Source organism: Neomonachus schauinslandi, chromosome X (genome assembly GCF_002201575.2).
Source record: "Neomonachus schauinslandi chromosome X, ASM220157v2, whole genome shotgun sequence".
Classification (NCBI taxonomy): Eukaryota; Metazoa; Chordata; class Mammalia; order Carnivora; family Phocidae; genus Neomonachus; species Neomonachus schauinslandi.
The window spans coordinates 125,258,552-125,271,470 of NC_058419.1; the positions used below are offsets into that span (position 1 = coordinate 125,258,552).

General features: G+C 55.0%; 1 protein-coding gene across 1 annotated transcript; it reads left to right on the forward strand.

Annotated features, from left to right (window-relative positions):
• Window positions 1–4,534: 4,534 nt before the first annotated feature.
• ZBED1 (zinc finger BED-type containing 1) lies at window positions 4,535–7,931 on the forward strand. Its single transcript, XM_021689242.1, has one exon. It carries the CDS (start codon window positions 4,595–4,597, stop codon window positions 6,683–6,685), a length of 2,091 nt encoding a protein of 696 aa, XP_021544917.1. The 5' UTR covers window positions 4,535–4,594; the 3' UTR covers window positions 6,686–7,931.
• Window positions 7,932–12,919: the final 4,988 nt, after the last annotated feature.

Consider the following 12,919-nt stretch of genomic DNA (forward strand, 5'->3'; position numbering starts at 1 on the left):
GCTGCTGGTGACCCATCTTGCTCTCTCGGATGCAACGAGGCAAAAGGAAGGAGCTAGCGAACGCATGCGCTCTTCAAAAAATTTTTGAGACACGGTTTTTGTTGGTTTTTTTTTTTAAACATATTTATACGCAGTAGAAGTGAATGCAGGGTGAGTAGGAACCAGCAGGCTTGGGGGGGCTTGGGGACAGGGAAGTCAACACGTGGCCTTTTCAATCAGCTTGTAAACCGAGGGACGATGAGAAACCAGCCAAAACCAGTGTCACTTAAACGTAACCCCGCGATCTCGCTCTGAGCTGGGTTTTGTCACCTGCCTAGGAGCCCCGTGCCGGGAGCTCCCCGGTCAATCTGGGAAAGGAACTTAGCCTTGGAGGTGGTGTCCCTGCCTGGGCACACCAAAACGCGTGTTTGCAAAACTTGTTTGCGGTGTGTCGACACGGTGGCCCTGTTCTTTCTACCTGTTGATTTAAAACAAACAAACAAAATTGTGGAAATACAAAGTACTCATGAAGTCACGTGCCCGCCAGACGAATCCTTCTCTGTGTTCCAGAAGAGGATCCTCATATAGAAGGATGAACTTCTGCTTGCTGGCCCTCCACGAGCCCCAGTCTGTCTGTCGTCTTAGAAATGATTTTAGATACAGCTGGGAGCCTGTCCCCGCCCTCAGTCTGCTGGTGGCCCACATCCCGAGAGGCAAACCCATTGCTTTGCCTTTTACAGCTTTTCTGATTGGCTCCTCACTGCACTGGGTGTTTGGACGAGAGCCACTGAACTTTGCCCCGGGCTTGGAGCTAAACAGTAACAAAGACCCAGTTCCCATTTCCGGTTGGAAGTAACTTGACTTTTTTTTTTTTTTTCTGAGCACTGTGGCCAGGAGGATGGGCTTGGACCTTTTAGGAAAGGGGAATGCATGTGGCAGGTATGATGTCTGGGGTCACTTAGGTTGTAGGAAGAAAGAAAGAGATAAGAGTGTAGTTCTCCTGAATGTTAAGATGTCCTAATTTCTTAACATTTATCCAAAAGCAAGACCATTTACAGACTCAGGATTGATGGTCTGGTTTGCAGATTCTCTATCTTCTGAAGACTGTCCGGGTGGCCCACACGGTGAGGTGTGTCTGTTCATCACATCTTAAAATACGTGATTTAATTAACTGCATTTCGTATCCGAATGTCCACCCCAAAACTGGCCTAAAAGCTGCTCCAAGTTGCCCTGTTCTGTAGACACGTGGTCACATGTGCAGGACCAACAAAGGGGTTATCTGTTGGAAATTAAATGCCTCCACGCTTCGGTGCGTTTTGAAAAGGAGACAAGGTCTACTTGATGTGTTTTTTTCTAGTTCTGATATTGTACAGAGTTTCCCTTAAAAATTCCATTGCGGGGGGCGCCTGGGTGGCTCAGTCGTTAAGCGTCTGCCTTCGGCTCAGGTCATGATCCCGGGGTCCTGGGATTGAGCCCCGCATCGGGCTCCCTGCTCAGCCCCTGCTTGTGCTTGCGCTCTCTCTCTCGCTCCCAAATAAATAAATAAAATCTTAAAAATCCCATTAGAAGTGGGCAGATGTCTTGGTATGGAAAGTGGACTCACTTGTTCGTGCGGAACCTTTGGAGGCCATACCCACTCCAAACCATGTCAGCCAGCCCACTTTCCGAGCTATTTTGGGAGGGCTCCTAGTTTCCAGACTACAGGGGGTTAAAACACCTATCCACAGAAAGTGAATTCCTGTTGCTTTTGTGCACATGTGGACACGGACCGTGGCTCCAGGGAGGTGAAACCCGGGTATCCGAACTTCATGATTTAGGGTCCCTTTCCTCTCCAAAAATAGGAGGACCCCAAAAGAGCGTTTGTTTAGGCAGGTTTTGCCTGCTAGGAATTAAAGCAGAAATTTAAAAATGTATTTAAGATCGTGTTTCAAATAACAAAGACAAGCCAGTTGCCTGTAACTACCAGTGATAATGGGTTTTTCAGACGCTGAACGACTCCATTCTCCAAGACACAGAGTAGGCTAGTGGGCGCAGTGGCCCCCTGGTCCGCGTTTGCTGGCCTCTTGAGCTCCAGGCCGCGGGGAAGGCGGCGGGCTCTCCGTCCTGCCGCGTTGGCCCCCCCCCAGGACGCGCTGTTGCGGTGGCAGTGTGGGACGAAACCGGCTTTTTTAGTGCAAAAGGCAGGACGTCTCAGGACCCCCAGGAGGGGCTTGGGGACGGTCCCCCAGAGGTGCTCGAACCACCTGCCAAGGATGAGCGGAGGAAGCCTGCCTTGAAGAAACCTTTACCGGTGACCGTGACCGACACCATTGTGGGCTGAGCGGCATAGATGGTGGTGGCAGGCGGCCCTGCCCAGGGGCCTTCCTGGGGCTCACTGGGAACACCCCTGCTCGTCGCCTGCTTCCCTGGGGTCCCCAGAGATCCTGATGTAAGTGTCCATCCAAGGAGAGCAAGGCCGGTGCCTCCGTAAGAATCCGTTTAGTTGGGGATTCCTTGTTCCTTACGTGCGACACATAGCTCAGGGTCTTGTGACCTCGTTCAGCTAAATTAGTGATAACTATTACAACCATGATAATAATGCCGTAGGAAGACCTGATACAGCCGAATTGTGCTGCTGGGGTAGGATGGACCCGCTCATACTCCAGAGCCAGGGTGCGGCACTGTGGGTTCCTTCCCCGGTCCCTCGACGGCCGTTCTGTGTCCAGGTGCCCGATCCTGACTGGGCTGCAGAACGTGCAGTTTGGGGTCTCCTCTTTCTGCAAGCTGTGGCTGTGTTGGATTCCCTCCACCTGTCTTGGAGATTCTGGGCCTCGTCTCTGCTCCTTACGTAGAGTTGCCCACAGAACAGCGTCCTCCATCCAGCCCAGGTACCGTAATGCCCCATTAATCAGGCCTATTGTGACGTCTTCCTGAAAAGCCTCATGCAGGCCAGCGTGGCGGGGTGTGGCTGTCTGTGAGGACATGGGGGGCATTTTGGGCATGATGTTTACACTCAGTATCTTTTAAGGTTTGGCCCTTGTCTAAAGAATGCCCTGGGTCAGCTTTACCCTAGTACCTACTGGCTTAAAAGGTCAAAAATTCATCCCTTCCCAGCTCTGGACACCAGAGTCTGAGATTCAGGCAGGGCAGGACCACTGAGATCCAGGTGGGGCATGGTCACGATCCCTCCAGAGGCACCAGGAGAGGGTCCTTCCCGTTTTTTTCAGCTTCTGGGGGCTCCTGGCTCGTGGCCACATCCTTCCCATGACCTTATGATCCTTCACTTAATACACCTGGGTCCTATTTCAAATAAGGTTCCGTTCACAGGTTCTGGAAGTACCTGAATTCTGGTGGGGGGCACTCTGCGATCCCCTGTAGACATGGAGATTTTGCTCTGAACATATTCCCGATACTCAGAAAATGCCTGGTTGGTGCAGTTTGTTATTTAACCCCCTGAGCACTGTACGGTGGGTTGAAAAGTTGCAGAGTTAACAGACACCTTTGAGCAGAACCCAGCTGCCGTTCTGGGGAGTCCCTGCCCAGGTTGGCGGCTCCGAGGGACCCAACGTGGGGCCATCAGGGACAACAGGAACCCTCGGGGCTGGCTTCTGGGTCGACAAAGCCTCCCCTCCGAGAGCCTGGTGATGCTGAAACCCAAGCACAGCAAATGTGTATCTGTGCGTACTGGTATGATTGCCCACGGTGGGCATTTTGAGAAGCTCCAGGAATCAAGATGTCCATTACCGCCCCACTAAGGTTACCGATGATGGATGTGTCAAAGATAAAAGGACTGCATGCCATGTTCCAAAAGTCGTCATTTTAAAACGTAAAATTTGGGGGAAAACAAAAAAAAAAGTAGCCATGCTTCTTAGCCAACTTAAAGACTGCTTTGTCCAAATTAAAATCTCGATTTTGCTTCTTGTATGCCCGTGACAAACCTCGGGTGCCGTGGTGCCTCCCATTCTTGCTGACAAGGAGGCTTGAGATGTTGCTGGTGGTGACGGTGGGTCCTCCTGGGCTGGCGCCCGTGCTGGGGCATGTGGGCTTCCGCATGCAGCCAGCAGCTCATTTGCCCCGAAAGTGACCCTGCCTGGCTGGTGCTGGGTTGGTGGACCGCCTAGCACAGGAAACAGTAAATAGCCAAGATGGGCCAGGTGCTCTAAGGACCGAGAAACTCAAAGATGCGCATGTTTTCAGCCACTGCGCACGTAGGAGTGCGCATGTGCACGTTTTCAGAGGCGCGGAGTCATGCGCATAGGAGCACAGATACGCACGTTTTTCAGACGCGTGAAGTCCTTGCGCCCGTAGGAGCGCAGATGCGCATGTTTTCAGACGCGTGGAGTCGCTGCGCACACTGCGCATAGAAGTGACCTGCAGGGAAGAGGCGCTCACCTGTCAGAGCGCACCCTCCGCTTTGCAAAAGCCACACGCACTCGGAAAGGTGGCCCCGTGGGGTCCCTCTGCACCGTGGCTTGGAGACAGAGCTGCTTCGGCGTGTGGCGTGCGCTCGCTCTTCACAGGGCACCCCCCTCCTGTGCTGCCTGGGCCCCTTCTCACGCTGTGTTTGTCTTGCTGCTTCTCAGCAGGTGCGCAGGAATGAGTGGAGGCCCTGCAGGCGGGCCGCGGCGCAGAAGCCATGGAGGCAAAAGGCCTGGACCCGTCCCAGACAGACCTCAAGTTAGTGGCCCACCCGCGCGCCAAGAGCAAAGTGTGGAAGTACTTTGGCTTCGACACCAACGCCGAGGGATGCATCCTGCAGTGGAAGAAGATCTACTGTCGCATCTGCATGGCCCAGATCGCCTACTCCGGCAACACCTCCAACCTCTCCTACCACCTGGAGAAGAATCACCCCGACGAGTTCTGTGAGTTCGTCAAGAGCAACACGGAGCAGATGCGCGAGGCCTTCGCCACCGCCTTCTCCAAGCTGAAGCCTGAGGCGTCGCAGCTGACCCCACCGGACACGCTGGCCGCCAAGGCCGGCCACGGCCACGAGAGCAAGCGGCAGCAGGAGCTCACGGCCGCTGTCATCGGCCTCATCTGCGAGGGCCTGTACCCCGCGTCCATTGTGGACGAGCCCACGTTCAAGGTGCTGCTGAAGACGGCCGACCCCCGGTACGAGCTGCCCAGCAGGAAATTCCTCTGCAGCAAGGCCATCCCTGAAAAGTATGGCGCTGTCCGTGAGGCCGTCCTCAAGGAGCTCAGCGACGCGTCCTGGTGCGGCATCTCCACGGACATGTGGAGGAGCGAGAACCAGAACCGTGCCTACGTCACGCTGGCCGCCCATTTCCTGGGCGGCGGGGCCCCTGGCTGCCTGTCTGTGGGCTCCCGCTGCCTGAAGACTTTCGAGGTCCCCGAGGACAACACGGCCGAGTCCATCACCAGGGTCCTGTACGAGGCTTTCATCGAATGGGGCATCAGCGCCAAGGTGTTTGGGGCCACCACGGACTGCGGCAAGGACATCGTGAAGGCGTGCTCCCTGCTGGACATCTCGGTGCAGATGCCCTGCCTGGGGCACACGTTCAATGCGGGCATCCAGCAGGCCCTGCAGCTGCCCAAGCTGGCCGGGCTGTTGGCCCGCTGCCGCAAGCTGGTGGAGTACTTCCAGCAGTCGACGGTGGCCATGTACATGCTGTACGAGAAGCAGAAGCAGCAGAACATGGCGCACTGCATGCTGGTGAGCAACCGTGTGTCCTGGTGGGGCAGCACGCTGGCCATGCTCCAGCGCCTCAAGGAGCAGCAGTTTGTCATCGCGGGCGTGCTGGTAGAAGACAGCAACAACCACCACCTGATGCTGGAGGCTGCCGAGTGGGCCACCATCGAGGGGCTCGTGGAGCTGCTGCAGCCCTTCAAGCAGGTGGCCGAGATGCTCTCCGCCTCCAAGTACCCCACCATCAGCATGGTGAAGCCCCTGCTGCACATGCTGCTCAACACCACGCTCAACATCAAGGAGACCGACTGCAAGGAGCTCAGCATGGCCAAGGAGGTCATCGCCAAGGAGCTGTCCAAGACCTACCAGGAGGCGCCCGAGATCGACATGTTCCTGAACGTGGCCACCTTCCTGGACCCGCGCTACAAGCGCCTGCCCTTCCTGTCTGCCTTCGAGAGGCAGCAGGTGGAGAACAGGGTGGTGGAGGAGGCCAAGGGCCTGCTGGACAAGGTCAAGGACGGTGGCGGTGGCTACCGGACGGCGGAGGACAAGATGTACGCGCTGCCCGAGGAGCCCCCAGTGAAAAAGCTGGTGCTGGCGTCCACGCCGCCGCCTACCAGCGTCATCAACAGCATGCTGGCTGAAATCTTCTGCCAGACGGGGGGCGTGGAGGACCAGGAGGAGTGGCACGCGCAGGTGGTGGAGGAGCTTAGCAACTTCAAGTCGCAGAAGGTGCTGGGCCTCAACGAGGACCCCCTCAAGTGGTGGTCCGACCGCCTGGCGCTCTTCCCCGTGCTGCCCAAGGTGCTGCAGAAATATTGGTGCGTGGCGGCCACGCGCGTCTTCCCGGAGCGGCTCTTTGGCTCCTCCGCCAACGTGGTCAGCGCCAAGAGGAACCGGCTGGCTCCGGCGCACGTGGACGAGCAGATCTTCCTGTACGAGAACGCGCGCAGCGGTGCCGAGGCCGAGCCCGAGGACGAGGACGAGGGCGAATGGGGCCTGGACCACGAGCAGGTGTTCCCCCTAGGGGACGCTGTGCACGCCGGCTTCTTTGGGATCAGGGACAGCGGCTTCGTGTAGGTGTCGGCGGGGTGGGGGTGGGGTCCCCGTGGCGCTGGCCCCCACGAGATGTTCCCCTCTAAATACCCACTGCGCGAGTGCGTGTGCGTGGGTGGCCGGGCTGAAGAGAGCAAAGGCACAGGAGGGAAACATGGGGCTGCTGTGCGCGTCTTTCCTCTGGGAGCCCACTCGCGTCCTAGCGAAGTGGCAGAAATCGACGGAGAAAGTTCTAGAAGTCCCCACGCACACCTGCTGGCTGCTGGTTGCAGATAACGAACTCCTGGAGCAGCGCGCAGCCAGCAGGGATGGACGGTCGGAGGGAGGGAGCCCCGTTCGTTTCCTACATAAATTAATTCCACCCCCAAGGCCGTCCTGTTCTCCGCGGGATTGTTTGCCATAAACCACAGAAAAACATCCAAAGTCCCGCGTCCTTCCCGGCCCACACGCCTTCCATAGGCCTTCCCGGACCTGTTGTGCACGGGAGCCCATGTTTACTTCCCAGCGGGAGCACGCACCTTGCCTTTGGCACGGCCGGGGACACCCCTCTCCAGCCCACGCGCCACGTGTGGGAGACGCACAAGCTTTAGGTTTGGTGCAAAGCATGAAAACAGCAATAGGGAGCGGGCCGTGGGGACAACGCAGGAAAAGAGGCATTGGACGCGCTGTGTCTTCTGCCTTTTGTCCCCTCGCTGCAATTCGCTCTGTGCCCGTGGTCCTGGTGACCCTGAGGCGCTTGGGTCCTATGCGTGCGTGTGGGTGTGTGCGCGTGTCCCATGCTTAAAGGGAGCTCTTTCCCCAGGATGACCACCAGGCCCCCCACCCTCGGGAACCCTGCTTTCCAAAATTACCAGGGCCCAAATGTGCCAAGGGTGATTTCAATTTCTCCAGGGGGCCACGGACGCTTGGGTTTTGTCTTTTCAACGCCACCCCGCGGGGGCCCGCTGATTTTTTAAAAAACGGACCATGGGACATTTTGGCCTTGATTTCGGGGTCGCTCCGGCTGTTCTCAGAAACCCGAGACACTGGTGACATTCTGCGTGGCTCAGCACTTCCGAGAGCATCATGGACATTTAAGGAGGCGGATGTGTCCATTTTCTCAGGAGGGTGACCCCCCCCCTGGTGTTGAAGAGGGGCGAGACTTGTATCTTGATGCATCCGACTGGGTTTGAGCCTTCCTCATGGGATGTGTTGTTGTTTTTTTTTTGTTATTTAACGCTTTCAAATTTGACTCTTGTTCAATAAACCCAAGAAGCAGATGAGCTCCTAATTTATTTGTCTGATGTGTGTTCATTGTGACAGAATCCCTCCAGTTAGGGGGTGGGGGGGAGGGGCTTTTGTTGCCTTCTTGAAAGACGTTTCCGGGCCACAAAGAATGAGTCCATGGTGCTTTGTCCTGGGGTCCTTGCAAATGACAAAGAGTCTGATCCATTCTAGGTATTTGTGCAACCCAAATTCTATGTGAATAAAGCCACCACTTGGTGATGGGCTGTCTGGCGGGGGGCCTTTTGCATTTTCCTTCATGTGAATAAAGCCACCACTTGGTGCCGTGCTGCCCAGGAGCAGGCCTTTTGCATTTTCCTTCACTGGCTTGTCTTCAGCGAGTGGTTTTATGAGCCCGAGCCTTTGTGAGTGGGTGAGCATGGACCTTTCATTTGTACAGACAGTTGACTGTTGCCCATCCTGTCCTTCCTCCTCTTAACAAAACAAGGCACCACACGGACAGACAAACGGACACGGCATGTTGATCCGCACCGGCCCGGCCTTCTCTTCCTGCAGGGTATTGGTTGCCTTGTTGCTGGGTGGGGGCTAACTAAATATTTCCTTTTCACACACAGACACGCGGAGTTGAGATGGGCCACTTTCAGCCACGGTGACTGACATGGCCAATGTCTGATGGTCCCCGGGGAGCACGTCCTTGGCTGTGTCCGGTGATGGGCACCCGCTGTGCCCATCCCTGAGCACGGCTGTTACACATACAGCCCCTGGCCGGCACGCGTTCTCCTCTCTGGGTCCACACCCCGCTCAGCTTCCTCACAGGTGTGCGTCTGTGTGGGGTTTATGCTCACGTCTTACTCTAAAGCGCTAAGTCTGAGTTGGGTTTTTGTTGTTGTTGTTGTTGTTGGAGTTAATCCGGGGGGCCTTCCCGGAGTTGGTTCTTGGGTGCCGTAGAGGCTCAATCCCGCTCAGCGTTGGTCTGTGTGACAGTGGCTCTCAGAACTCAGGGCAGATCCGGCTCCTGTTGTCCCTGAGAAAGGAGGTATTTGTGGCTTTGTGGAGCATGCGCTCCCATCAGGGTGTGGCTGTGGTCCCGTAGATCTGCACACAGCGTGGGGCGCCACGCGGCGTGCTCCAGGCCACAATCCCCATGTGGCATCTTCCACGCAATGTTCCTGTCCTTCTGACGTTGTTCCAGCCATTTGCAAACATGAGACTCTTATAGGGTTTAGCACAACAGTCCCATGAAGCCTGCCATCCTCCCTTCGGAGGTCCCGAGGCATGCACCCCAGCCCCATCCCGTTAGCACCCTGGCATCTCAGCCGTCTGACATAATCCTGTGCCCACATCCCACTTCCCAGGACATAGCCTGTAGCCGCCGTGTAGACCAGCCCTGTTTGCCAGAAACACAGACCCAGGCTCCCTCGTGGGATCCGTGATTCCAAACCTACATCGTCCCTGGGTTCCCTGGGTGCCCCTGCATGTCAGGACCCTGTAGTCTGTTTCTCCAAGGTTGGGGGGCTCTGTGCAGCCCCTTTTAGGGGATGTTGGCCTTCATTATTCTGGGAGGATTCTCAGAATATCTGCTTGGCACTCAGACCTCTGGTGATAGGCAAGCTCGAGATGCTTGTCCAGCCTCCTGATTCCAGGGCAGTTCGGCTTCTTGGTTGTCCCAGACGTGCTGCATTCTCATGGAGACATGAGACAAGGTGTGCATTTCGCAGGTGGCAGATGACACGTGCTGGGGGAGGGGCTTCTTGGCGGGAACGGTCCATCCTGTTCTCTGTTAGAACCTGTCTCCGAAGCAGGGCGCTTCCCGAGAGTTTTTATTGTGGTGTGAACGGCACCCTTGCTTCTCGTCTCGGAGGTTCAGGGTTCTGGGAGATGGTACTTGAGGAGGCTTTTCTTCCTAGGAAGCTCATGGCTGGGTTTTCCTGGAAAGGACCCGTTGACTGCGCAGCAGGCACGAAAGATGGTGCCTCGTGCACAGTACTGGGGACGTCAGCACTGTGCTTTGTGGGCAGCTTGAAATTGCACTGTGATTGTGTCCCTGGCTAACAGGTTACATACGTAGTAAGCCTTGTGATTCCATGCCTGTGTGGAATGGATGCCATATATATATATATCTCCTGTCTGCATCCTCTTTGTGTGTATATTCTATCGTATATTCTACCTGCCTGTCGATTATCTATGTTTCTGTGTGTTTTCTATCATGTATCTATTATTTGTCAATCCATCCATCCATCCATCCATCCATCCATTCATTTATCCATCCATCCATCCATCCATCTATCCATCCATCCATCCATTTATCCATCCATCCATCCATCCATCCAACCATCCATCCATCCATCCATCCATCCATTCATTTATTCATCCATCCGTCCATCCATCCATCCATCCACTCATCCATCCATCCATCCATTCACTTTTCCTTCCTTCCTTCCTTCCTTCCTTCCTTCCTTCCTTCCTTCCTTCCTTCCTTCCTTCCTTCCTTCCTTCCTTCCTTCCTTCCATCCATCCATCCATCCTATACTTTTGTGGTTAAACTGAAGGTGCATTGAGTGACTTTTATTCTACCTCCATGACATTTAATGGGTTGATGATGTTTCCTTATGGGACAGCTGTCATCAATTGATGTGTCACGGATTTGCAATTTTGCTCACTTTCTAAATCACGCTGGAAGGAACCATGTGATTCCTACAGTCCAGCCTCCGCAGGTCACAGGGAACATCCAAGGACTGGACCTTTCAAGCTTCTGTGCCAGGAGAGTTGGGTAGAGCACCAACCTGCACTCAGTGCCTGGTCCCCTGCCTCCTAGGCTGGCGTGGCTCCCAGCCCTTCACACACATTTGGCTACGGAGATAAGACATTAGGGTCAGGTCACCAGACTGCAAAGTCAGCCACCTGAAGGGGACACTAAGGCAGGGCTCTGCAGGGGATGGGCAGAGTGGATGTTGGCTGCCTTGGGACCTCCCCGAAGAGGAGCCTGTTCCTTACAGGCTGGGCTGTGAGCCTGGAGAGGGGTTCTCCAGTGGGGCACACATGGGGAGGTCCAGGCAGGGCAAAGACACCAGGGTGCGGGCATCTGAGCCAAAACAGGCTGCCTGGCTGGTGTCCAGCATGAAGGACACCCCCTTGGAGGGGCTGGCGAGGGTGTGGGTGGCAGGCTGGCTGAGCCCCTCCCTGGCCTTGTCTTTTCCTGGCCACCCCAGTAGGGAGTTTGAATGCATTAAGCCTGGACACGTGGGAGGACAGGAGGTGCAGATACACAATTGGGGTCGTGGTGGGCAGAGCAGGGAGTGATGCTCGTGGAGGAAAAGAGTCTGGAGAAGTGCTGGAGCTCTGTCTCTTCATCATGTGAGGTCAGAGCAAAAAGGTAGCCGTTGACAAACCAGGGGGTGGGTTTTCACCAGACACTGAACCAGCCGGCACCTGGATCTCCCACTTCCAGCCTCTAGGACCTTGAGAAATAAGTGTGTGTTCTTTTAAAGCCGCTCTTTTCTAGGGTGTTATGCAGGCTGTGTGAGTCAGGGATGTGCAGAGAAACAGAACCGATAGCTCATATGGCGCATTCTCCCCCTTCCTGCACGTTCTCTGATGCTTTTCAGACCGTCAACTGATTAGATGAGGCCCACCCACAGTGCAGAAGGCCCTTGGCTTTACTCTGCACCGGATGCAATGCTCAGCTCTTCCAGAAACACCCTTGCAGACAGACACACCCAGGAGGAATGTGTAACCAGCTCTCTGAGCTTCCCTCAATCCATGTGTGACGAACCCTCACACGAGCTGGCTCCCACAAGTACCTGAGTGGGTGCAGCTGGGCTGGGTCCCATCCACGGTCCCCAGGAACCACACTGCTTTCCCAAAGTGCTCACGGTTTCCTCCCAGCACACAGTAGGGGTGGAGCTCATACCCACTTGCACAACGGTGCTCCTTGGAAATACCGACAACACGCCCGGAAAACACCCTCTGTGTTTTCCACATGGGGCATGTTTTCTTCTTCCCATTTATCCTCACACCACCGGGGATCCCCCCCAGACAGCTGTGTCCTTGGGTGTTCACCCTTCCTCAACATCATGTTTGTTTTTTAATTAATAGATTTTATTTTTTATTTTTAGAGCAGTTTTAGGTACAGCCTAAAATAAAAACATACCCGGCATACATTTAAATATATCCAGTAGCAACATTGAGGGGAACATACAGAAATTTCCTGTGTACCCCCATGACCACACACATGGGTAGCCTCCCCAGCATCCATACCTGCCCCATAGATGGTACGTTTCCTACAATTGATGAACTCGCACGAACACATCATTTGCACCCACATGCATGCTTTACGTTAGAGCTTCTTCTTGGGGTTGTACATACTGTGGGTTTGCAGACATGTGCAATGACACGTTTGCATCATTACTGAGTCACACAGATGACTGGCACCTCCCTAAAAATCCTCAGTGCTGCACCTGCCCATCCCTCGTCCCCCATCCCCGGCCGACCACTGATCTTTCTTCTGTCTCTGCGGTTTTCCTTTTCTGGAATGTCCTAGACCTGGAATCACGCAGGATGGAGCCTTTTCAGACCGGCTCCCTTCCCTTCTCAGGATGCACATAAGGTAACTTTGTGGCTTCTCACGGCTTGATAGATCATTTCTATTTCGCACTGAATAATACTGCCCTTGCCTGAACAGACTGCACCTTACGCATCAGCCATCCACCTGCTGAAGGTCACCTGCATCGTCTTTCCGAAGAGAGCACATTATGCCCTGGTCCGTTTGGGATCAGAATGTGTGAAAAACAGTTTTCCGACAGTATTGTCTTCCTGCTGTTTGAGGCAGGCGGCTCTGGGATGGAAGGCTTATGACCACGCAAGGCAAGCTTGTTGGGCGGAAGACAGCCCAGCGTCCGGCTCCAGTTCTCCCTCTTCTACCACCATTGAAGGCACAAGGACTTATCTGCCTGACATCTGCGCTGGTGTATCATGGTGTTGAGATGCGCTGGTATGCGCTGGACACCCGGTCCTACACTCATGACCATGGCACCA

Bases quoted from the DNA above. Each gene is read 5' to 3' on its own strand.
- ZBED1 (XM_021689242.1), top strand. From the start codon at position 4,595: ATGGAGGCAAAAGGCCTGGACCCGTCCCAGACAGACCTCAAGTTAGTG.